A 25,956-nucleotide genomic window follows, 5' to 3' on the forward strand; every position below is an offset into this window, starting at 1 on the left:
CGCCCGCCCCGCTCCTTGACTTATCTACACACACACACACACACACACACACACACACACACACACACACACACACACACACACACACACACACAGGTGATGGGCGGTGTTATGCCTGCAGATAAACATGAATGCCTTTTTTTCGAATAACAATAGCACCAATGGAATAAGAGAACACACAATCTTGAATAGTTTCTCGTCATCATCATCATCATCATTGTCCCTCCCTCCTTCCCTCTATCTCCCTCCAGAGTCACATCTATTTTTAAACCTATTTTGATGGGCTTTGTAAACTCCCTCCCTTGATCCGCCCCCTTCCCACCTCTGACTCTTTCCTCTCCTTCCTCTCCCTAATCTCCGTCCTTCACTATACCCATTTGTTACCTTCCCCCCTCCCCACACCCTCCCCCGATGCTGCCACGTCCGATACCCCCCTAGAACTGAAGGTCAGAGTACTGGCGGCATCCCTGAAGGTGAATTGCTGTCCTTATATAAGGCTGTTGCTACTTCACCACCACCACCACCACCACCACGAGTTGGACCTTTACATAACTCCCTGTTTTCACCAGCATTGTCCCTCGCCGGCTCCTCCGCGTCCCTCACTCAGCTCCCATGGGTGTCGTTTTCCCTTCATAGAGACCTTAGGGTTCTTCAGGGCCTGGGCTTCTCCTTAGGGACCTGCCGCTGCCCTGAATGTTGGATAAAGGATGTAGGAAATGTTTGTCGTGCTTGTGTGTGTTTGGTAAATTGTTTCAAGGTGATTTTAGGGTTGTGTGTATCCGTCTTAGTTGCTTTCATTGCTCTCTCTCTCTCTCTCTCTCTCTCTCTCTCTCTCTCTCTCTCTCTCTCTCTCTCTCTCTCTCTCTCTCTCTCTAAGTTAAATAGTAAAATAAAAAAAAAAAACTCAACCTGCAATCTTTTAGGAAGCAACTCGACTCCCATTCCCCATTTTCCATTTTCCCCATTCTCACCCCCTCCCTGACTCCTCTTCTTTCCCATTACCTTCCCTTTCCCCTCACCCTTCCCCTTCCACCTTCTTCCCTCCTCGTCTGCTTCTCTCTTTGACCTTCTTTGCATCAACCTTCATTCCAAGCTGTGACTTCATGCGACATACATACGACAGGCCATCCTTGTGTGTGTGTGTGTGGGTGGGTGGGTGAGTTGGTAGGTGGGATCGGGAATGTGGTGTGGGTTAGTGTGTCTGCAGGAGTTGAGGTGAGGTCAGGTAGAAATGATGTCATGTCTCGAATTAAGTGGATGATTTCACCTCGCATCATTCACATATGTGTTGTTTTGTTTGTATGTTAACCCATTCAGTACTGAGACGCATTTTTTTAACATGTGTAGGGTATATGAAGATTTGATTGAAGGGTCTATGGAGGTCAGAAGATTAATGGGCAGGATCTTCACTATTTTAATCTTTCACATAAGTTTCTGAAGGTTTATAAAATCACCAAATAGTCACTAGAATGAATATGAAAAACGCGTCATGGTACTGAAGTGGTCGAGATTGATAGTCGCTATGTTTGACTCTTTCACTACGATATGGAACTTCACTGGTCTGGAAAGCAATGCAAGAATCTTTATAAGCATCTACAAGAAAGAAAGAAGAGATTAAAAGAAAGAATATATTGCAATTGCTGGCCAGTGCAGTGTAGAAGGAAAGGTGTCTCAGTATAAGGACGCATTTTTACCTTGAAATATGTGTACGATTAGACCATTTTATTTATATTAGGAAGGCTCTATGGGGGTCAGAAGATTAACCCACATAAGTTTCTGAACCTGCATAAAATCACCAGATAGTAAGCAGAATGAATATGGAAACGCGTCATGGTAGTGAAGGGGTTAAGGAAAGGTGTGTCAGATATAATGAAAGGGTTAATGAGATGCGAGGTTAATTTATATAGAGAGGAAAGCATGACAGGTAGCAGGTAACAATGTTTTATTACCGAGTGTCTTATTAATGAAGGATGTGATGGAGTGAAAGGTGAGGTCAGTCAGATCAACTCTTACATTATGGTGATGGGGTGATGGAGGGGGTATGGGGGGGAAGACTGAAGATTCATTCTCTCTCTTCACATACGTTCATGAGATGCAGCTTTTATTAAGGGAGTGACAGGAAAGGGTTAGTGGTGGTGTTTGGGTTTGGGTGACTCTCTCTCTCTCTCTCTCTCTCTCTCTCTCTCTCTCTCTCTCTCTCTCTCTCTCTCTCTCTCTCTCTCTCTCTCTCTCTCTCTCTCTCTCTCTCTCTCTCTCTCTCTCTCTCTCTCTCTGTGCTTCCATTATTCCCTCTTCTCCACCCCCCAGGAACCTCCCTCTCATTTACCTCCCTCCTTTCCATTCTCTCCATTCTCCTCAGCGCACTATCTTCCTCTTGTCTCTACCTCCATTACTCTCTCTTCGCCGCCCACCTAGACTCCCACACCCCCTATCATTTACCTACTTCCTCCCCATTCGCTCCGTCGCCCTATCTCCTCACCTCACTCTTTCTCCTAACCTTCCATCGCAAAAACTGGACATAACACAGACTCTAGCCCTTTAATGTTCTTTGTACCCTACATCACCAGCTTTCTCTTAGACGTGGGAGAGGTGTAGCGGTTCTGGTCCCAGCTTAAGGCTTTAATAAACACCTGAGTGAGAGAGTAAAGCTGATGCTCCTTACCTGTGCCCTGCTGTCTGGAGTGTTGCCTAAAGTTTCTTGGTGTAGCTTAAGACTGTGGTGTTGAAATTGATTAGTATGTTATGTGTGTTTAGTTTCATATAATAAGGTTGGTTATGTTGATTGTTTAGATTTTTCTACCTGGAGCTTCTTGAATTGATGCAGAGAAGATAAGACACTGATTGATGCTGGAATTCTTAAACTATCATGTGTATTTAGTTCCATTATAAGACTGTTAGATTAGCTGCTTGTGGCTCTAGTAGTGGTGGTGGTGGTTGTGGTGGTGGTGGTGGTGATGTGGGAAGGAATGAATGATAAAGTGCTTACGTGTATATTTTTGTGGTCAGAGGTCACTTAACTTTATTCACTGGCTATGTTTAGTGTTTCCTCTTACTTATGTTCTCTTCTCTGCAGGAAATCTTGTTACAGAACCTGACAGTTGATACATTTTAGCATATCAGAGGGAAAAAAAACTATGAATACTTGTAGTTATTACAGAATATTACTTGACGTTTGACCAGGGCAGTACTTATGTGAAAAGGAAAAAGTTTGTTGTCTTTATCGCTGTCTCCACGATTATGCTGACTCGCTGACTTATGAAAACTATAAATACTTGTAGTTTATGGAGAATATTACTTGACGTTTGACCAGGGCAGTACTTATGTGAAAAGGAGGAAGTTTGTTATCATTATCTCTCTCTCCACGATTGTGCTGACTCTGACTGATATATATTGTTTGAGGGTGCAGTCTGAAAGTATGCACGGTGATAAAGGTTAAAGTAGTAAGTGGCTGTGGTGGAGGAGCAAGTTTTGGGGCTACCTTCACCTGTGTACCTTTCCTCTTAGTTGAAATGCTAGTTGAAGCTCTTTACAGAACTTTACAAGGTATCTTTTTACTTAACTCCTTCAATACAGAGACGCATTTTTACTTTGATTTTTAAGTGTGATTAGATGACTTTATATGCATTAGGAAGGGTCTATGGAGGTCAGAAGATTAATGGCCAAATAGTAAGCAGAATGAGTACGGAAACGCGGCATGGTTCTGAATGGGTTAAGATGAAGATGGTGGAGGAGGAAAAGGAAGTCAGTTGATGTGGATGGGAAGAGACAAGACATAAAGACGTGCCGCTTATTGCTTTACCTTTATCTTTTACCTCGTCTTTATTCCACCTGCTGGGGTTATTAGTGCCGTTAACAGTGACGTTGACCCTTCACCTGCGTACCTATCTATTTTTGTGGTCACAGCTCTCTTAACTTTATTCATTAGCTGTGTTTAGTGTTTCCTCTTACTTATGCTCTCTAGTCTGTTGGATATCTTGTTACAGAACGTGACACTTGATACATTTTGCTTTATGACGTGGCTGGGAATTGAACTTTATATACTTTGTCGTGAGCTTTATAATTCTCTCTAATAATCCATTGTGTTTGTGATTATTGTTCTTTATTTTATGTTAGTTATCGGAAAGTTTGCACTGTTTTTTTTTTTTTTTTATTAACGCCTTCAGTATTGGAACGCATTTTTTACCATGAATTTTGGGTATTGATTATTGATTAGACTTTTATTTAGATCAGGAAGGGTCTATGGAAGTTAAAAGATTAATGGCCAAAGTCTTTGAACACTATTTTAATCCCCACATAAGTTTCTTAAGCTGTATAAAAATCACCAAAATAGTAAGCAGAATTAATATGGAAACGCGTCATGGTACTGAAGGGGTTAATGTGAATAGAAATGTGTCAGTAAATTTATCAGTTTGACAATACACCTTCTGGTTAAGATTAGTATGATAAACCTCTGACGTCAAAGATGGAGCCTGCCTAGCGTTAATCCCTTCAGTACCATGACACGTTTTCATACTCATTCTGGTTACTAGTTATTTGGCGATTTTATACAGCTTCAGAAACTTACGTGCGGATTAAAATAGTGAAGACTCTAGCTATTGATCTTCTGACCTCCATAGACGCTTCCTGATGTAAATAAAATCGTCTAAAGTAAAGATGCGTCTCAGTATTGAAGAGGTTAATTTGATGCGCCCTTAGTTTGATGAGTCATGAGGTCTCGCGTTCACTTGCACATCAGTTCCCATCCCAGCCAGCATCGTCTCCTCCAGTCACATCCTTGGGGACGTTAGATATGCATGATTCATCACCTGTGAGGTCGTGCAGCTGCTGAGTGGTTTGTTTATTCTCTGCAGTCGTCTGTGGTCGTGCTAAAGATGTGGAGGACGAGTGCTTCTCAATCTACACTGTCTTTGTTGTTGTGATATCAAATTTCTAATAAGTGTACAGGTTTCTTTTTTTGTTCATTTCCTCTTTTATTGCTCGGCTTTCTCTCCTTCCTTTCCTCTTCGTTCATAAACTACTACCGTCACTTTCTTCCTTTCTCCTTATTTTCTTTTTTATTTCCTGTTTTCTCGTCATTTTACTTTTCACTTTCTTCTTCCTTTTCTATTCTTGCTTTGCTTCTTATTCTCTTTTTTTCGTCTTACTTCTTTACATCTATTTCTGCACTTTTTTTTTTTTTTCACTTCCTCACTGATTATCTTTTCCATTACTTTTTTTTTCCCATGCATGATTTCCCTTCCTCTTACCTTTCTTTCATCACTTCCTCTCACTCTTTCCTCCTTCCCTTTACCTTCACTCACCTGTAAACATCATGCACACTTTTAACTTCTACACTGCCAGCCTAGATTATAATGTCAAGCACTGTGTCTGTTGCTTTATTTCTGTAACGAACGTATGAGGCAGGTTAAGACGCAGAAGACAACTGGTGTGAGGCAGATGGTGGCTGAAAAAAGCAGCTGAAGGGGACGGTGATGGTGCTAGAGGGGGTGGGATGCCCTGTGCCCCATGCTCCCCTCTGGCGGTATGGGAGGAATGATGTTGTGGTGCCCTGATGATATTTTCGCAACTTGTTTGACGTCAGGAGGGGGCTGACGTCAGGGCGGAGTGCGTGCGTGGACAGGAGAGGGAAAGGATGAAAGGGAGGGAGGAGGGTGTATTATAAGGGGTGTGAGGTGAGGGGAGGTGTATCGTAAGGGGTGTGAGGTGAGGTGAGACGGAGAAACTAAATTCACATGACATTCCGAAGCCTTTACTTGCAATATAGAAAATGGGAGTCTGGACCAAGAGAAAAATGTGGTCAAGTCATTGCAGAAAGAAATAGTAGAAAAGTTGTAGTGATGGTGGTGGTGGTAGTAGTAGTAGTAGTAGTAGTAGTAGTAGTAGTAGTAGTGGTAGTAGTAGTAGTAGTAGTAGTAGTAGTAGTAGTAACTGTTAAAAGAGGAGGCTGAGAATGGTTTTAGTAGTAGTAGTAGTAGTAGTAGTAGTAGTAGTAGTAGCAGCAGCAGCAGTAGTAGTAGTAGTAATAGTAGTAGTAGTAGCAGCAGCAGCAGCAGTAGTAGTAGTAGTAGTAGTAGTAGTAGTAGTAGTAGTAGTAGCAGCAGCAGCAGTAGCAGTAGCAGTAGTAATTGTTAAAAGAGGAGGCTGAGACTGGTTTTAGTAGTAGTAGTAGTAAAAGTAAGAGATTTGGATGATAACTATCTATAATTTTAGTTGACTAGAATAGAACAAGTACAAGGAGGACGAAAAATATTGCTTCCTACCACACGTGTCTTCCGCCTCTCTCTTCCTCCCTAGCAGTAGTAATGTTATTGACCTCAAGCAGAGTCAGGACAGTGTTGGCAGGTGTCCAGTGGGTCATAAAGGTACGTTGCTCCCTCCTGCACCTCCAGTTTTTCACCCCACCTGTCCTCGGCGCCTCCTTCGATAGTGAGCATTAGAAGTGTGGAGAGAGAGAGAGAGAGAGAGAGAGAGAGAGAGAGAGAGAGAGAGAGAGAGGTTCTATTGAGGACTTACTTCACGGTTTATTTGCCTGGCTGGAGTTTCTAGGCATGGTGGAGTTCGACAGGTGTGTGTGTGTGTGTGTGTGTGACCATGTTTTCATCCCAGCAGAGTAGGGAGTGAGTGATGCTGTCTCATCCTTCCCTTGACATGGTATTCGTTTTTCTTTTTTCTCCTCCTGTTACAAAAAGTATAACAAATCGACAAGGCTTCCCGCCAGGTTGATAAATGTCATGTGCGTTGTTAGATACCAATTCCGGTAAGGGTGCTAGTTGTACCATTTGTTACTGCTGCTGCTGCTGCTGCTGCTGCTGCACTACTACTACTACTACTACTACTACTACTGCCTTCTCCTTTTACTACTTCTACTACTACTACTACTACTACTACTTTTGCTACTTCTACTTTTACTACTTCTTTTACTACGACTACTACTTCTACTACTACATCAATTACAACAAACACAACTGCTTCCACTTAACCACTACTCTTATTGCTACCATTGCCTGACTCGCGTGCCCTTGCCGCTACAAAGACCTCAAACTGGCTTGCTCTTTGCCTTTAAACTTGCACATTTTTTTTTTCTCTATCCCTGGCTACACTAACAGACCTTACGACCATAAACCTTTACAGTGTCAACGAATGAGAAAGTTGGAGAAACCCAAACACAACATACTTCATTCTTGCTTACGCGTTACATTGACCACCACTGTTACACACACACACACTCATACACCGCATCTCTCCTAAGCGCGAGGTAGCAGAGTTAGGGGGCGTACTCTATAAATAATACGCTCTGTGTGTGCTATCCCACGTCGCCCTCCACATCACGCCACCTTCATTCCCGCCACTCACAGGCTGAGAATCGCGGGCGGGGCGCGTGACGTCAGCCCGGCGCCTCCCACTGGTCTGTGTTTACGTTCTCCAAGCCGCCGCGTGCACCAGTCCCAGCTCCCCGCCGATCGATATTCTAGGGGATTTAAATTTTCAAATGTTTCCCTCTTCCCGCGTTCTCTCTCCCCCTCTTTTCTCAACCCTCTTTTGTTTCCTTCTTTAACTGTTTTTCTCTCCTATCGTCCTGTTTCTTTTCTATTCAGAGCGTATGTTTATGTTTTCCTGTTTTAGTTTTCCTTTCCAATATATTGATCTTTTTTTTTTTTATAGATCGATAAGATTAGAGTGAGTTATCAGTGGTCATTCTACACGTTACTCCTGTCCTTGCATAGCACCACATGACCCCGTTGTTGTGGTGTCCTATATCCAATCTATCAAACTCTGCGTATCGATGTCGCGGGGGAAAGTTGTAAAAATCCCTCCATGACCTTTCCTATACCTCACTTCCCTTCCCTTCCCTTCCCTTCCCTTCCTTCCCTTTCACCTTACTCCGTCTCATTCGTAGCAAGGACGGTTCGTCTCCCATCTGCTGAGTTTACGAGGCAAGGAATGAGATGAAAACTGTAAAACCGCGTAATGTGTCGCTGGTTCGTGAGGGAAAATGACGCAGTGTTGATGCTATTGTAGATGAGAAGAGAGAGGAAGCTTTTTACTGTTTGCATATTTGTAATTGTTGCCTTTATTGTTTATTATTTGGCTGTCTTGATCATGTTTAATTCTTATGTGTGTTATTTATTTGTGGATTTATGCAAGACAAGACTGCTGCATGGATTAAGGTAAATTTTGTAGTGTTTCATGTAAAGAGGAAAGAAAATGACTGTTTAATGCTTCGATCTTTTAACATTCCAAACAATTTTTTCCTAGTTGTGATAGACGGCGTGTTTATAAGATAAGATAACATGCAGTACACAGCATTTATTGTACCGCATATGTAACAGAATGCCTAACCAAACCTAACCGAACCAAACCAAACGAAAACCGAAAAGAACCGTAACTTATTTTAACCTAACTCAACCATAACCTAACCTAACCGAACTGAAATTAATCTAAACGTAACCAAACCATAACCGAACCGAACCAAATGAAGCTAACCTAACTTAACCATAACGTATCTTGACCTAACCCAGCCGTAACATAACCGAACTTAACTGAACCGAACCAAACCGTAACCAAACTTAAACCGAGCCGAACCCAACTTAACCGTAGCTTAACCTAACCTGAACAAGTTATTTACGAAAGATGAAGTTCTATTATATCTAGAATGCAGATGACTCAACGTTTCCTGTAGTGAACAAATATAGATACAAAAAGAAAAGAAGATAAATACATATTAAGATTTTGGAATATAATATCTGCACCTCTAGGATCATGACAATGCTGAAGAGGAGGAGGAGGAAGAGGAAGAGGAAGAGGAGGAGGAGGAGGAGGAGGAGGAGGAGGAGCAGAATCCTCATAAGGGAGGTATTAATGGGTAGGGATTAACATTCTCTTCCTTCCTTCCTTCCTTCTCTTTGTTTACTTTCTGATTTGGCGTGTTTGTTTATCTTCTTGCTTGTTTAACGGAACTTAGACGTTTAATGATGAAGCGTTATGTTTGCTCCAACCTGTGTTTTATGTTTCCTCCTCCTCCTCCTCCTCCGTCACTAAATGGTCTCTCTCTTCTGCAATCGTTACTCGTTTGTCAGGGAGTTTTTCCACTTTTATGGTGTGTGTGTGTGTGTGTGTGTGTGTGTGTGTGTGTGTGTGTGTGTGTGTGTGTGTGTCTCGTTATTATTGCGACGTGACTCAATGTGGAGATTTGAGAAAGATCACCACCTTTTATGATATGTGGGTTTCATTCTTATAGCTGTATCACACACACACACACACACACACACACACACACAGGGGAGCATTGGTGGCGGTGGTGTTATAGTCAGTGCGTGTGTGTGTGTTGGTTGTTCGGTGAAGTCAACTATTGTTCAAGATGCGTGAACGGAGAAGGAATGTCGAAGGAGGCGCTGATGGTGGCGTCATACCAGTGCGTCTGAGGTGAGACTGTGTTTGAGAGAGAGAGAGAGAGAGAGAGAGAGAGAGAGAGAGAGAGTTCAATTGATATTTTTTTCCTTTCATTTATTATGTTCTTGTTTGTTTGTTTCTTGTTGCTGTTGTTGTTGTTGTTATTGTTGTTGTTGTTGTTGTTGTTGTTGTTGTAGTTATGTTAGTTGGTTTTGTCTTCTTCTTCATCTTCTTTTCTTCTTCTTTTTCTTCTTCTTCTCCTCCTCCTCCTCCTCCTCCTCCTCCTCCTCCTCCTCCTCCTCCTCCTCCTCCTCCTCCTCCTCCTCCTCCTCCTCCGTCTCCTCCTCCTCCTCCAACCACCACCACCACCACCACCATCATCATTATTACCAGAGCAAAAAACATAAGCAACATGGCCACTTCTGCATCTGTCTGTCTGTCTGTCTCTCCGTATGTCGTGTTTGCATGCGTGTTATATTTTCGCCCAGCCTTCAGTGCCGCCGTCAGGTATAGTGCCTGATGGTGCCAAGGGGCGGTGAGTGGCGAGTGGGTCTTACTGTGGGTCTCATTTAGCCCAGCAAGGACAGGAATGGTGCCAATATTTCGACCTAAATGTGTCATGTGTGATAGTGTATGGCTTGCTTGTAGTGGTTGGGTATCTCTCTCTCTCTCTCTCTCTCTCTGTTTTTGTTATGTTTATAGTTCAGATGCGATTCTCTTCTTTCGTACTTATCTTCTTCCTTTTTCTCCTCCTCCTCCTCCTCCTCCTCCTCCTCCTCCTCCTCCTTTTGAACACTTTTTCACTTCCTGTATCGCTTCTTCTTCTTCTTCTTGTTCTTGTTCTGCTTTTTTTGTTGATATTCTTCTTCTTCCCCCTCCTCCACAAACAACTCAAGTGAACTTCCTATATTTCTGACCTTTTTTGCAAATGTCTGTAGAAAATCATAGGTTTTATTCTTTAGTCTTTTTACAATTTTTACATTCAAGTCTTTATTTCTTCCTGTGGTGAGCTTCCTGTCAGTTTATTATGCACACGGAGTTTCCTGTTTCCAGTGTCCAGTTTCCAGTTGTTGCGTTGAGAGCGGCTTGTGGCAGGAAATCTTGTTACGGTGCAGACATCCATCCGTTTATCGCGCAAGACTCAGGACCTGTTTGACTTGTTTACTTGTGTAGTCAGTCAGTCGCCTTGTGTTTGCCTATGATGGTCAGGGACGTGTCAGGCTCCTTGTCTCGTGTCTGTCTCTCTCTCTGTCATCCTGTTTTTTGCTGATTCTTGCTTTTTTCTTTATTTTTGTGTGTATAGCTATAGCGTGTCTTAGTTATCTTCTTTTACATGATTCTACTTCTTTTTCTTCTATGGAATAATTTGAAGGGAGTGCTTGGTGTGAATATAGTGACGATAAAATGGTCTAATCGGACTACACAAATCTCAAGGTGTGTAGAAAAGAAGAGTAAAAGAGGGAAAATAATAACTCCTGATGCTTAAAATTCGGTGAGATAAAACGCCCTTGTCATCTTTTCTGTCTTTTTTTTTGCTTTTTTATATTTGTAGTAAGAGTGTGTCTCAGTTGTCTTCTTCAATATGATTCTGCTTCTCATTCTACTGTGGAATAAGTGGAAAGTAGTGTTTGATGTGAATGTATTGACGTTGCTTGCCTCTTCTCTTTCGTTTTTTCTCTTTCTGTGTCTGAATCATCTTTTTTTTTTTCTGTGATTACGCTTCTCTTCTTCCCTTCACTGATTTTTTTTCTTTTTTATTTCCGTGTCAATAATTGCAAGACACTGGTGGACAATGCTGTGACGTTCATTGCTCTCTCTCTCTCTCTCTCTCTCTCTCTCTCTCTCTCTCTCTCTCTCTCTCTCTCTCTCCTTGTGTATTTAGTTATAGTGTTTGTCCTTATCATCATCTCTTATTCTTCTTTTCATTTCCATGTGAACAGTTGGAAGGCAGTGCTGAATATGACAATACGGTGACATTACTTGCTGTTTTACTTTTTTTTCCCCTCTCTCTCTTTCTTTGTGTATTTAGCTGTATTGTTTGCCCTTGTCATCTCTTTCACTGATTCTTTATTTCATTTCCCTGTGAACAGTTAGAAGGCAGTGGTGGACATGACAATACGCTGACATTGCATACTTACTTTCTTGTTTTCTCTATATATATTGCTTTGTGTATTTAGTCTAGTGTGTCCTTGTCATCTTGTTAACTGATTCCTCATTTTTATATCCGTGTGAGCAGCTGGAAGGCAGTGGTGGACATGACTCAGTGACGTTGCTTGCTTTTCTCTTTTCTTTTTTTCTCTCTTTCTTTGTGTATTTAGTTAAGTGTGCCCTTGTAATCTTCTCTTTGCTGATTTTTCTTTTCATTTCCATGTAAGCAGTTGGAAGGCAGTAGTGGACATGACTCAGTGACGTTGCTTGCTTTTCTCTTTCTCCCTCTTTCTTTGTGTATTTAGTTATAGTGTGCCCTTTGTCATCTTCTCTTAACCGATTCTTCTTTTCATTTCCGTGTGAGCAGCTGGAAGGCAGTGGTGGACATGGCAATACAGTGGCGGTGCTTGCTTACCTTTCTTGTTTTCTCGTTTTTGGATGCTTTATGATATGCTTCGTTTGTTTAACGTTCCAGTGATGACAGAGAAAAATGTCTTACCGTTCCTCATTCGTCCTCATGTCATAAAAGAAGAAAAAAAAAATACTTAACCTTGACAAGAACTACCGTGTCATTGTTCTTCTCTTCAAAATAGAAGTAGAAAAAAAAAAGATAATAGTAATGGCTATTAGGCTTGAAATTTGTATATGTGTATTTCGCCAAGAACAGTGACTGGAAACAAGGGTTAGGATTGTAGTAACCCCTTCAGTACTGAGACACATTTTTACCCTGGGATTTGTGTAGTGCGATTAGACCATTTTATTGACATCAGGAAGGGTATATGGAGGTCAGAAAAATTAGTGGCCACAGTCTTTACTGTTTTTAATCCCCACATAAGTTTCTGAAGCTGTATAGAATCACCAGATAGTAAGCAGAATGAATATGGAAACGCGTCATGGTGCTGTAGGGCTTAATTAGGATTGGGTTAGGATTCTATTTATGTATGTACTATGTGTTTATATGTATATTCGTAGAAAGGAAGAGTAAAAGAGGGAAAAACCTCTTGATGCTTAAAATTCAGTGAGATAAACGCCCGTATTCATAAATTCCTCGCTTTCTCACCACGACAATATTCCAAGGCCACAGAGACGAATACCAAGGTGTTTAAGACAATTTCTCCTCTTAATTTACTCGCCAATCTTGCCAATCTATCACCAGAACCTTAGAAAAACCCTTGAAAGCACGAGATCTTCAACTGGAGCCTTTGGAAAACAGTGATGGTGAGAGAGCAGAGCGTTTCAGAATACGGCCAAAGAACTGCAGTATGTTAATGTATCCAGAGAAAGAAAAAGGAGCAGGAGAGACAAACGAAAACAATAGTGGTAGGAAGGCTGAGGATTATGTATGTACAGTATGTTGCTATGTAGATGTAACGGCTCGATTTAGCTTCCTCGATCAAGGTGTGGCCTTGCGGTGTAACTAGTGTTGTCCTTGGCGCCACACCGGCAGTATGGCAGACCACAGGGCAGCGGGCGGCGACCTGCGGGGACTGCCTAAGATGCGCCTCCTCCAGGGTCTTGGCCAGCCAGGAAGCGAAGGGACAGAGAGAGAGAGAGAGAGAGAGAGAGAGAGAGAGAGAGAGAGAGAGAGAGAGAGAGAGAGAGAGAGAGAGAATATTATCTACACTTCACTTCCGGTTTAGATTTATGTAGGAAAAAAAACAGGTTCTTGAGTAAGTTTTCTGAAGGGATAGAGAGAGAGAGAGAGAGAGAGAGAGAGAGAGAGAGAGAGAGAGAGAGAGAGAGAGAGAGAATATCCTGTTCCTCACATCACCAAAAAATAAGATAAATGAACAAAATTAAGTCACATTTTGTCTCATCGTGGGGAATAAAATGCAATGTAAGTTAAATTTTTCAGATGCTGAACTGTTGACTTCAGAGTTGAGAGTGGAGAGTAAATCTCTCTCTCTCTCTCTCTCTCTCTCTCTCTCTCTCTCTCTCTCTCTCTCTCTCTCTCTCTCAAGTGCGCAGTAATAACAACTAGTGTATCCTTGTGGGAGTGAGTGAGAGTGATCTGCTTATGAAGAGCTGGACGAGAGAGGCGGAGACGCAATACAGAAACAAACCTTGAGTTCATTTTAGGGACAACGTTTAGTATGTTGAGAATTACAGCACGATGGAGGAGTGGAGGGGCTGTGCGGGGCTGTGAGGGGAAGGGGGGAGGAGACAATACATAATTCAAAACCTTCAATAAATTTCGACGCAATACAAAACCGAACCTTGAGTGTATTTTAGGGACAATGTTTAGTATGTTGAGAATTACAGCACGGTGGAGGGAAGGGGGGTGGTGGAGAGGAAGGGGGGGAAGGCTATACGTAATTCAGAACCTTCAATAAATTTCGAGGACAAGAAGGACGCGCGTGTCAGTGTGCAATGGCTTCTGATTCCTTTCCGTCATGGGCTGAGGAGGGTTTCAGCGTGGCCATGAGCCCTCACCTCCTGTTCTTCCTCTACTTCTTTTATTCATATTCACGTATCACTTTCCAAGGACTAGACGTAAGCGATTCTGAAGACGTCATGACAGATTCCTACCACTTTTTCAACACGTTTAACTTCTTGCGCTGCTATAAAGTGGAGGTTCCTGAGTATAGTCCCTTTATAAATGTATGGCCAAGAATGCTGAATTATGCTTACCTTTCCGTCAGTCTTTGGAAATAACTCGGGAGTCACAGGAGAGGAATAACAACACGTGTCTTTTTGTTCAGTGTCAAGTTATCTTTTTTTTTTTATTGTGGTGTTATAAAAGATATCTAATCAATATATGTCTTTCCTTCTTTTTCTAAACTGTTCTTCTTGAGTTCAGAGGCAACGTAACTTATTTGGCCTTTCTTTTTTTTTTCTTTTTTCTTTCTTTCTTTCTTTTTCAGCCATAGGAACGATTGAAACATATTTTTTTATTTGAGGGAACAATAAACCTGATGAAACAAAAATAAAGGTGACATTAAACCTGGTGAGGAGAAAGAAAAAAAAAAAAAAAAGGCGACAATGCACCTGGTGAAACAAGAATAAAGACGACAATAAACCTGGTGAAGCAAAATTAAACTACAATAAACCACGTAAAAAAAAAAAAAAAAAAAAAAAAAACTATGTAAAGGCAAGAATAGATTTGGTAAAACAAAAATAAAGGCGACAATAAACCTGGCAAAACAAAATGAAACAAACCACACTTCCTACACACCAGGGGGTCGTATTCTTTAAAAAACTTCTGCGCTTCACCTTCACCTATTTCAAAAGGCTTTATTTAAATTGACACGAGTTTTTAAGGTGTTTTTATGGTTCTAGAGGCAGAGTGACAAGATTTCTACATTATTAACTGGAGAAACACTCTTGAAAACCCCGCTAATCATCTCTGTGGCCTTGGAAAATAGTCGTGGTGAGAGCAAAGCCTTTCAGAATACAGGCCCAGAAAGACACCCAACTGTATTATTTTGTGCCAAGTTTTGAAGCAGATTAACATTTTTGAACCAACGTTGAACTCTTACCAACAGGACGACATGATAGATACAGGCCCCTATTCTGAAACGCTCCGCTCTCTCACCACAACTATTTTAAAAGGAACACAGAGATAATAGGTTACTGATGGTATTTCTCCTGTAAATTTCGTAGTATCCTTGTTCATTTGTCACTAGAACCACAAAAACACCCTTGAAAAATTAGTGTCACTTGATCAGGAACCTTTTGAAACAGTGAAATTGCGACGCTGTAGTGTTTCTGAATAGGGTCCACAGTACACGTTTTCTTTATCTGTGACGCGGAGAAATCACGTGGACTTCGTAGGAATAGGTTGGGCAAGATAGCATTGGTATTCCTCGTATTCTGGGATGGGGAAGTCCGCGTTACTGGGTGTGGGGGTGTAGTTGGGGGACTGGACGTGGCTGTGTGGTGGTGGCTGAGTGGACTGGAGTAAGCGTAGTCAGTCTGTCCTGTGAGTTACGCATTGTGGATTGCCCAGAAGAGTTTTGGGGAAATACCGACCTTTCCTGCAGTGAGATGAGGAGAGAGGGAAGGAGGAGGAGGAGGAGGAGGAGGAGAAGAAGCAAGCAGCCATCGGAGGTTTAAGAATGTGATGGTAGCGTGATAGCGTGTTAGGGGAGAGGATTGGTATGGTAGTAGTAGTAGTAGTAGTAGTAGTAGTAGTAGTAGTAGTAGTAGTAGCAGCAGTAGACTTTATTTTCATCACATTTTCATATTTGTTATCAATTTTCTTACTGGAGGAGACGAGAGAGAGAGAGAGAGAGAGAGAGAGAGAGAGAGAGAGAGGTAAAGGATGAAGATAATAACCTTACGCTGGAAACGTGTCAGTACGATATAGGGAAACACTGCATTCGTTTGTACACTTTGAATCTCCTGGTGGTGGTGAAACGAGGCTGTGGATTGTCTTATTGGTGAAATGTAAATGTGGGTTCCCTTCTCGGTCGGGCGGATGTGCAGGTGTGTTTTTGTGCCTTCCGTGTGTGTGTGTGTGTGTGTGTGTGTGTGTGTGTGTGTGTGTGTGTGTGTGTGTGTGTGTGTATGGCCCGCAGCGTCTTGTGTTTGGATTGACCTTCACTATCATCACCCCATGCCCACGTGTCAGGAAAGGTTGTGGTGGTGGTGGTGGTGACGTGTGTGTGTGTGTGTGTGTGTGTGTGTGTGTGTGTGTGTGTGTGTGTGTGTGTGTCGCATTTCATAGGCCTCCGTGCTCCTCTTTCCTCCGTCCCTCTTTGCCTTCCCTCCTCCGCCCTTCCTCCCTCCCTGCCTTTCTCTCTTCCTCCCCTCTCCCTCTCTGCCATCATTAACCCTTTCCTCTCCCTCTGTCTCCGTGTCCTCTATGTCACCCATCTACGTCTCTCTCTCTCTCTCTCTCTCTCTCTCTCTCTCTCTCTCTCTCTCTCTCTCTCTCTCTCTCTCTCTCTCTCTCTCTCTCTCTCTCCCACCGTGTATTTCATCTACGTATAAGTATTTTTTTTCCTAGTTCCTCCTTTCGTTAGGGACTTCCTAGAATAACCCTAAACCGGTCAACCACTTAGCCAGTCAGTCCTCACCGTCCCTAACCCGAACCTTCCTTCCTTCTCCCTGCAGCTTCGTGGCTACCGACGACTTCATCCACTACAGCAGCGCACCTCGACTCAACACCTCCACGCCGCCGATCACCGCCACCCACTTCTCCTCCAAGGGCAGACTCTCCACCTTCGGCAGCGACATATCCACCACTTCCACGAGTAACAGCAGCTGCAGTACGAGTGGCAGCGGTGGTAGCAGTGTCAGCAGCAGAAACAGAGGCAGGGAACTCATCTCGGCCACAAACGGTAACTTCTTCCTGGGAGCCAAGATCGCCCCAAGACACATCAGACAGGACCAACAGCAGAAAAGGCCCAGTAGAGGAAAAATGGCGCCTGATCCAAGAGGACAAGAGGACAGTGGGCCCGTGGGTTCCATCATCGCTGGCCACAGGATTTCCCTCAACGTGCACTACGATAATGAAGAGCCGCAGACAGGTGAGTGAGTGAATGAGTGAGTGGGTGAGTGAGTGAGAGGTGTGGTGGTGGTGAGTGATGGGGAATACTCAGCATCTTATCACCTTCACTATACACAATATTACAACAGCAAGCAGTTATCTTTTTTTTTTTCCTCACATTTATTTTTTTTATTCTGTCTTTCATTTTTGTTTTTATAATGACCTATAACTGTATTCCTCTATTAGTTTTGTAGCTTAGGAATAGTAAAATCAAACTCTTTAAATTCCCTTTTCGTATGTTTATTTGTACTACTACTACTACTACTACTACTACTCTTACTACTACTACTACTACTACTACTACTACCATCACCATCACCAATACTCTAACGCTGCTCTAAATATCAACAAACACCAATAAAAACAATACTACCTAATCCCACGAACTAACTTGGACATAAATCACAGCTAACATTCAAACTCCTTCTCGTATATACCTCATTTAGCTCCCTCCAGGAATATAATTGATTAGTGCAGAGTGGCGCAGGTAAATGAAACAGCCCAGCGAGACTTCCATGCGTTTTGCTTCATGAAAGTGTTCGTTGGTAGGAAAAGTATTGTGTGTGTGTGTGTGTGTGTGTGTGTGTGTGTGTGTGTGTGTGTGTGTGTGTGTTTGCTGTTCATATACTCACACCGGATGCATAACGTTTTCTCTCTCTCTCTCTCTCTCTCTCTCTCTCTCTCTCTCTCTCTCTCTCTCTCTCTCTCTCTGCTCAGTATTTTCATCTTGTCAGTCTTTGGTGATCATTTCCTTTAGTTTCTGGTCCAGTACAAAGCCAGTGGGAGGTGGTAAGATCAAGCTGGCTTTTTATGGGGCCACCTACACCTCGCCTCTCCTTCAGTATTCTGGGCTCATCCACTCCGCCTACATGGACGAATGTGGAAGATACAGGAAGACTAGGCTGAGGCGGAAGAGAGTGAGAGAGGGAGGGAGGGAAGGAGGGGGAAGGAGAGGAGGAGTGAGGGAGGTAGGGGAGGAGGAGGAGGAGGAGGAGGAGGAGGAGGAGGAGGAGGAGGGTTGGAGAGGGTTGGAGAGAGAGAGAGAGAGAGAGAGAGAGAGAGAGAGAGAGAGAGAGAGAGAGTTAGTTAGTTAGTTAGTTAGTTAATAAGTGAGTGAACAGTTTACAACTCTGTTATCAAAAATAACCTCTGTCAGATATGGTTTAACATTTGTCACTCCTAATCAAATTAACCTTTTTACTTCAGTACGAGACAATTATCACCACTATATACATTGAATCTGTATATATCTGCATACAAGAACGATTATACTTGAAAAAAACTTACCCCACCCACACATTATTTATTCCCTTGACTCACGGCGCTGTGTGGGAGTCTAACAGTGTCCGTTCTATATTCAAAGCAAGCCAGTATATTATAATGCAAGTATAGTTTCAACACAGTTTTTTTTTCCCCTTAATTTTTCCTTCCTCGTGGTTTATTGTGTGGGTGAAGGGTGGCTGTGTGCATGAGGTGGTTTATGAGTCACAGGATTTGACTATCGTGTGTTATCGCGGCGTGAATACACTGCACTGTTTTGTGGTGAAGGGTTGTGGGTTATGAGACGGCCGCCCGATTTGCTATCAATAGGGAATCTTAATCACACGTCTCTGATTATGATTTTTAGGTGATTTATTGCTTCTACTATACTCTTATTCCTCTTACTACTACTACTACTACTACTACTACTACTACTACTACTACTACTACTACTACTACTACTACTACTACTACTACTACTACGACATTTTTTTTCTTTATAAATGTTACATTAATTTCTCCTTTCTTATTTCATATATATTTTTTTCTGATCGTATCCAGATTTTTCTTCTTTAATCTCTCTCTCTCTCTCTCTCTCTCTCTCTCTCTCTCTCTCTCTCTCTCTCTCTCTCTCTCTCTCTCTCTCTCTCTCTCTCTCTCTCTCTTCTCTTCTCTTTTCCTTATCTTTCCTTTCCTTTCCTTTCCTTTCCTTTCCTTTCCCTCCTCTTTTCAACACACCTCACCTCACCTGCAACATTACAAACAAACTTCACCTGTAGGCATAACACTCCTTTCTTCTGCAGCCTCTGGGACGAAGGGCGGGGAGGTGACGCCTGTAGAGGAGCGAGTCGCCAGCACGGGAGCCTTGCCTCGGGATGTGCCAGACAAGGTCACCCTCCCGCCGCCCGCCAGCGTCTCCTCTCTCGACAAGATAACCCACATTGATGATCTGACGGAGAGAGAGGTGAGTGTTCGATTAGTTAGTGTGGCTGGCTGGCTGGCTGGCTGGTCTCTCTCTCTCTCTCTCTCTCTCTCTCTCTCTCTCTCTCTCTCTCTGTGATTTTTTCGATTTTCCGTGTGTTTCTGTTTAGTCGCTTCGTCTTTTTATGTTTTTTAGTTTTATTTTTGTTTTTCCTCTGTGTGTGTGTGTGTGTGTGTGTGTGTGTGTGTGTGTGTGTGTGTGTGTGTGTGTGTGTGTGTGTGTGTGTGTGAAATAGTATCGCAAACATGAACGTAGAAAACGACAAAACTCAAACGGAAGAGAGAGAGAGAGAGAGAGAGAGAGAGAGAGAGAGAGAGAGAGAGAGAGAGAGAGAGAGAGAGAGAGTAAAGAAATCATAACCTTTAACAAAACCAACAGTATCTTAACAACAACACAATAAGCACCTGAAGAATACAACAATAGTATTGGTGGCAATTAATGTTACATGTTTGTCGCTTATTGAAATGAGTTCCTTTATTGTGTCGATCACCAGGCGGCCCATTGTTTCCTTCTTTCCAACGGTGCGTGACGGGAGTGCGCGGCAATTTACTGCTAAGAACTGTGACACGTTTTTCTTCCTCCCATTAACCCCTTCAGTGCCATGACGCGTTTTCATATTCATCCTGCTTACTATTTGGTGATTTTACGCACCTTCAGAAACTCATGTGGGGGATTGAAATAGTGAAGGCTCTGGTAATTCATTTTCTGATCTCCATAGACCCTTCCTAATGTCAGTAAAATGGTCTAATCGTGCACAAAATCTCCAGGTAAAAATGTATCCTAGTACTGAAGGGGTTAATTGTGTGTGTGTGTGTGTGTGTGTGTGTGTGTGTGTGTGTGTGTTTGTATGGTTTTAATCTTGTGTTCTTTGTCTAACACGTTTTCATCTTTTTCCGCTTTTTAAATATATATCCTTTAGTGCTTTTTTTTCTTTTTTTCTTATTGTTTTTTTTCCGAGTATTTTACGTGACTGTGTCGGTTTATATATATAGTTTGCTCTTACTCGTATATTCGTCATGCTTCTTCTTCTTCTTCTTCTTCTTCTTCTTCTTCTTCTTCTTCTTCTTCTTCTTCTTCTTCTTCTTCTTCTTCTTCTTCTTGTCCTTGTCCTTGTTCTTCTTATTCTTCTTCACGTTCTTTTCTTCTGGATTTTGTTCTTCTTGTTCTTCTTTTCTTTCTTATTCTTCTTGTTCTTGTTCTTCTTGTTCTTCACGTTCTTTTTCTTCTTGTTCTTGTTCTTCATGTTCTTACTCTTTTCTTGTTCTTGTTCTTCCTCTTTTAGCGTTTCTCATTTTCATATTCCTCATGTTATGGTTCGTTTTCTTTGATGTATACGCCACCTCACAGTTCAGTGGTGCTTGACGTGGTGTTTGGCTTCACGCATACCGTTCACAACCTTCGCAGTCCGACGCACGAAGTTTTAGCAGCTCATGTTTCCAGTGTTCATCAGAATCAAGACCCTTTGTGTACATTGTTTATTTATTCATTTATCTGTCTCATTTATTGTATTCTCAAACGCTTCTCTGCTTCACCTCCACTATTTCAAAAGGGTTTATTTAAATTTGCATGAGTTTTTTAAGTGTTTTTACGGTTCTAGAGGCAGATTAACTAAGATTTCTACATTATTAACTGAGAAACCTTCTTGAAAACCCCGCTAATCATCTCTATGGCCTTTGAAAATAGTCGTGGTGAGAGAGCAAAGCCTTTCCTGAATACGAACCTTAGATCAACCAACCAACTAACTAGCCAGCCAAACAACCCACCAAACAACCAGCCAACCCACCGCTACATCCACACCACACTGGCATCACGAGCAGGAAAGGAAAGGAAAGGAAGAGAAGCAGGAAAGAATGGACGGAAACACACACACAACACACTCACTACTTTCACAATACACAAAGTCGCGGCTAAGTAGCGTCATGCGGTGCTGAGAAGGAAGGTGTTCTTCTGACGTGTGTCTTTTTTATACTCTACACGGAGACGGACGTGTATTTTACCCTCCAGTGGGCGGCCGACGACAGTGAGGGCGACTTCCGGTGCTGATCAAGGGCATGAGGCTCGTGATGTGGGAGGGAAAGGGGTGGGAAGGAGAGGAGCAGCAGTAAGTATGTGTAGGATGGCAGAGGGAGAGAGGAGAGGCGGCATGAAGAGATGAAAGAGAAGAATCATAGTAAATAGAAAGAGGTGAGAAGAATAGTTATTTGAAAGGAGAATTAAGAAATGAAAGAGGAAAAATAAACGAAAGGAGGGAGAAGAACAGGAGTGAGGATAGGCAACATTAACAGATGAAAGAAAAGAAACATAGTAAATAGAAAGAGGAAAGAAGAATAAGAATTAGAGAGGAGTATTACGAAATGAAAGAGAAATAAACATGGTAAATAAGTAGAAAGGAAGAAGAAGAATGTTAGTGATATAGAGACGAAGACGGGAAGAGGAGTGATAAGAGATGAAAGAGGAGAAAGAAACACGATAGATATGACAGAGGGAAAAGAATAAGAGAGAGAGAGAGAGAGAGAGAGAGAGAGAGAGAGAGAGAGAGAGAGCAGAGCAGAGCAGATGAAGGGAAGAGGGAAGGGGGATGGTGAGAAGGATACGGGATGGAGGGGATGGGGTAGGTGATATGGGGGAGGAAGACCGCCAGGTGCATGCTGAAACGGTCGCTGGCTTAATGAGGAAGATAAAGACGGGAATAAAGACACGAGGGAGAAGGAAGAGATTGAGAAATGCGAGACGGTATTCAAGCTGGACTGAGGTAAAGACTTGGGTGATATCGCCAAGTTTGCCGCCACGGAGATGCCACGAAGCAGGAAGAAGTGAACAGAAAATGGGAACTTTGGGCGGTGGTGGAGGAGGAGGAGCAGGTAGTGGTGGTGGTGGTGGAGGTTGCTGAGGGTCAAGTGGGAGGAGCTTCGCACAACGTTGACGGGAAGTGCGGAGCGGCGGTGAGACGAGGCAAGAACTGAGAAGCCGAGGCTGCCGAGGACACATCTCAGTTGGCCGGCGGAACTGTGTGTTGTGCGACGCTTTGCATTTGTGTTGGCTCATTACCTTGGCGCGCTCTTCCCTGCCATACATACCGCAGAGAGCGCGCGTGTTCCGTACGTTCGTGTGTGTGTATGTGTGTGTAGGGGGACGAACGACCTTAGAGTCACGACCTAAGGGAGAAATTACGCCAGTAGATCCCTGCACGCCGGCGGGGAAGCACCTCTCTCACCATGGGCGTTGAGAAAGTTAGTATGAGTTGGTTTTGTGGTGTGACGGGTGTTTTAAATCAGTTGGAAGTATGAAAAGAAAAGTATTGTGTTTGTCCGTGTCTGTGTGTGTGACGCCGGTTTATCCAGTTTGAATTTTGCGGTTTACAAGACTGCTGGTGCCGCTTCCTCTCGCATGTTCAGTTAAAAGTCATATACCTAACAGTGCGATGTGGCATTATAACCTTCTGTACTTATGTCTGCCAAGGACTGTGAAGAGTAGAAACCAAAACAACGTAGGGAAGAGAAGTGAGAAAGCGCGCGTTTGTGTTTTGTTTCACAAGGTTATCGGCTTCCATGTGTCTGAGCTTGCCAACTCGCGCCGGCACAGGGAGGCAAGGCAGAGAGGGAGGAATAAAACCGAGACGGAAAAAAAAAAAAAAAAAAAAAAAAACCGGACGCACTGAGCTATAGCGGAAGAGACAACTAAAGACACGAAGATAAACGTGCTAGAAGTTGACAGGAAATGGTGTTTGGGTTGGTTGTTTTCGAGAAATCTTGCGTCTTCGAAAAATTACTGTAAGAAGGAAGCAAAATGTGTCACTTACAACGTTTGGATTCATGTTTTTACTGTTGTAATTAAAACATGGGTGACTATTTAATTACTCTAGGAAGAAAGCAAGACGTGTCACTTACAACGTTTGGGTTCATATTTTTCTATTATAATTGAAACAAGGATGACTTTACTTAATAAGGCATGAAAAGAACAAGAAAGAGTTTCAATAAGCTAACCCCTTCAGTACTGGGACGCAATTTTACCTTGAGTTTCGGGTGTGATTAGACGATTTTATTGACATTAGGAAAGGGCTATGGAGGTCAGTAGATGAATGGCCAGAGTCTTCACTATTATAATCCTCCACATAAGTTTCTGAAGCTGTATAAAAGCACTAAATTGTAAGCAGAATAGATATGGAAAAGCGTCAGCACTGAAAAGGTTAATGGTGGGCGTTTTGGAGTAGCAGAAGTGTAAGCAACGGCGGTCAGGGTATGAGGAGGAGGTAAACTAAGACAAGAAAGGAAAGTAACCATCATCTTTAAGCAATACCGTGACAACTCTGGGAATGTTATGCGATAGGGGATGACAAACAGGATAGTCTACCAACACCATTACTCTCTCTCTCTCTCTCTCTCTCTCTCTGGCCTTCTCGTTGGCTATCCTTGGCACGTCACCTCTGCCACTCATACCAAAGGGACACAATTAGAGCGAGGAAAGATTGCGCAGACACTGACAGATTCGTTCTTAACCAATCGTAACCTAACCTAACCTAGCAGTGTAGCAGATTCAACTTGATTTAACTACTTTTTGTCATTGAGGGTTTATAAAAAAGGAAGAAGGGAAGAGTTGCAAGAGAGAGAGAGAGAGAGAGAGAGAGAGAGAGCTGATAGATAAAGGTCAATGATATGCAGCCTACCTACCTGTTCACCGCACTCTGTAATGTAAAAGAAAAAAAAAATATTTACAAGGACACACACACACACACACACACACACACACACACACACACACACACACACACACACACACACACACACACACACACAGACAGGACACTTTAATGATATTCAACTGTTGTGGACAAAATTATCTATCTATCTGTCTGTATCTGTATCTATCTATCTATCTATCTATCTATCCTATCCATTCTCTATTTGGGGGAATAGAGAGCAAGAGGGCTTAGAACATCGGACACGTGAAGACAAAACATAGAGAAGAGGAAGAAAAGAAAAGTCAAGGTGGAAGAAGGCGGTTACACTGGTTAGGCGGCCATTAGCGTGTTACCTTGTCAGAAAAAAAAAAAGGCAGGAAGTGAACCTCTTGCTCATGCTCCGTCTCGGCTAGCCAGCGGAAATAAACGAGAGAGAGAGAGAGAGAGAGAGAGAGAGAGAGAGCGACATGCCAGTAAAAGTGTTAACCCCTTCAGTACCATGACGCGTTTCCATATTCATTCTGCTTGCTATTTTGGTGGTTTTATTTAGCTTCAGAAACTTTATTTGGGGGATTGAAATAATGAAGACCGACCATTAATCTTCTGACCTCCATAGACCTTTCCTAATGTCAATAAAATGGTCTAGTCGTACACAAATTTCAAGTTAACAATGTGTCCCAGTATTGAAGGGGTTAAGTAAGTAGTGTTTGAAAAAATAAGTGTACTGGATAGGCAAGAAAGTGCTTCACCCACCGTGCCATTAGGAATAAGAAGGAAATACGAGTGAATAGAAGAATTGCATTGATTACGATAACTATTTGATTACTACTCTAACTACTCGTCTCTCTCTCTCTCTCTCTCTCTCTCTCTCTCTCTCTCTCTCTCTCTCTCTCTCTCTCTCTCTCTCTCTCTCTCTCTCATCTGTCTCTCTCTCTCTCTCTCTCTCTCTCTCTCTTCCTTCTTCACTTTCTATCTTCCTTGATCTAAACCTTGTAAAATCTCTCTCTCTCTCTCTCTCTCTCTCTCTCTCTCTCTCTCTCTCTCTCTCTCTCTCTCTCTCTCTCTCTCTCTCTCTCTCTCTCTCTCTCTCTCTCTCTCTCTCTCTCTCTCTCTCTCTCTCTCTCTCTCCCCATCACCTCAATTACTTTTTCTCTTCCTTTCTCCTGTCTTATCTCCTCTGTTCCTCCATTCTTCTTTCTATTCCTTGCACTTCCCACTCCTCATGTATTTCTTTACTTAAGCCTCTTCTCCTCCTCCTCCTCCTTGTCCGATACCGTCCCGTTCGCGTGTTAATTAATCAAGGGTGTTCGGAGCGAGGTTGGCTGGTGTTAGTTGTTGTTTACTGAATCTCTTAGGCGCTCAGTGAGAGGTGGACAGTGGCGAGAATAACAGCTATGGTTCGCTACGACTGCGCTTCCCAGGCTATTGATGTGGCGGTTTCCCTGGTAATTGTATCTAAGACTCCTTTAATGGTCTTGTTTCTTCCTTATTTATTTTTTGGTTCCATTGCAGTTTCAACGAATACACCGCAGGTAACTATATATATTCTTACGGTCTAGATCACACGAGCATTTTTAACCCTATTTTACCCTATCGGAAATGAATAATAACTTCAGGATAGAATTTAGGTCATGTTAGGTTGGGTTGGGTTAGGTTTGGTTTCCCCACCCTAAAACCCGCTTTCCCAGGAGGTCCCCAAGCTTGTTAGACATATGGGAAAAGAAATGTAAGATGGGTATATTGGTTGAAACTGCAAATTTAACTTTTTTCATGCTTTCTTGTTCCAGTCTGAGAAACGAAACGTGACTTTGCTTGATTTATGTAAGAAGTAATGTGTATGGTTAACTCCTTCACTACTGGGACGCATGTCTTACCTTGAGTTATGGGTATGATTAGATGTTTTTATTGACATTAGAAAGAGTCTATGGAGGTCAGAAAGATTAATGGCCAGTCTTCATTATTCGAATCTCTACACAAGTTTCTGAAGCTGTTTAAAGTCACCAA

At 42.6% G+C, this 25,956-nt stretch overlaps 1 protein-coding gene across 1 annotated transcript in view; it reads left to right on the top strand.

The window, feature by feature from the left end:
* LOC123498738 (long-chain-fatty-acid--CoA ligase ACSBG2-like) overlaps nucleotides 1–25,956 on the top strand; it is an 82,459-nt gene that overhangs the window by 45,463 nt on the left and 11,040 nt on the right. Inside the window, exons 2-3 of the mRNA XM_045246140.1 lie at nucleotides 16,597–17,012; nucleotides 19,096–19,256. Coding sequence (XP_045102075.1) covers nucleotides 16,597–17,012; nucleotides 19,096–19,256 — 577 coding nt within the window. The remainder of the gene's footprint in view (nucleotides 1–16,596; nucleotides 17,013–19,095; nucleotides 19,257–25,956) is intronic.

Source organism: Portunus trituberculatus, chromosome 48 (genome assembly GCF_017591435.1).
Source record: "Portunus trituberculatus isolate SZX2019 chromosome 48, ASM1759143v1, whole genome shotgun sequence".
Taxonomy (NCBI): Eukaryota; Metazoa; Arthropoda; class Malacostraca; order Decapoda; family Portunidae; genus Portunus; species Portunus trituberculatus.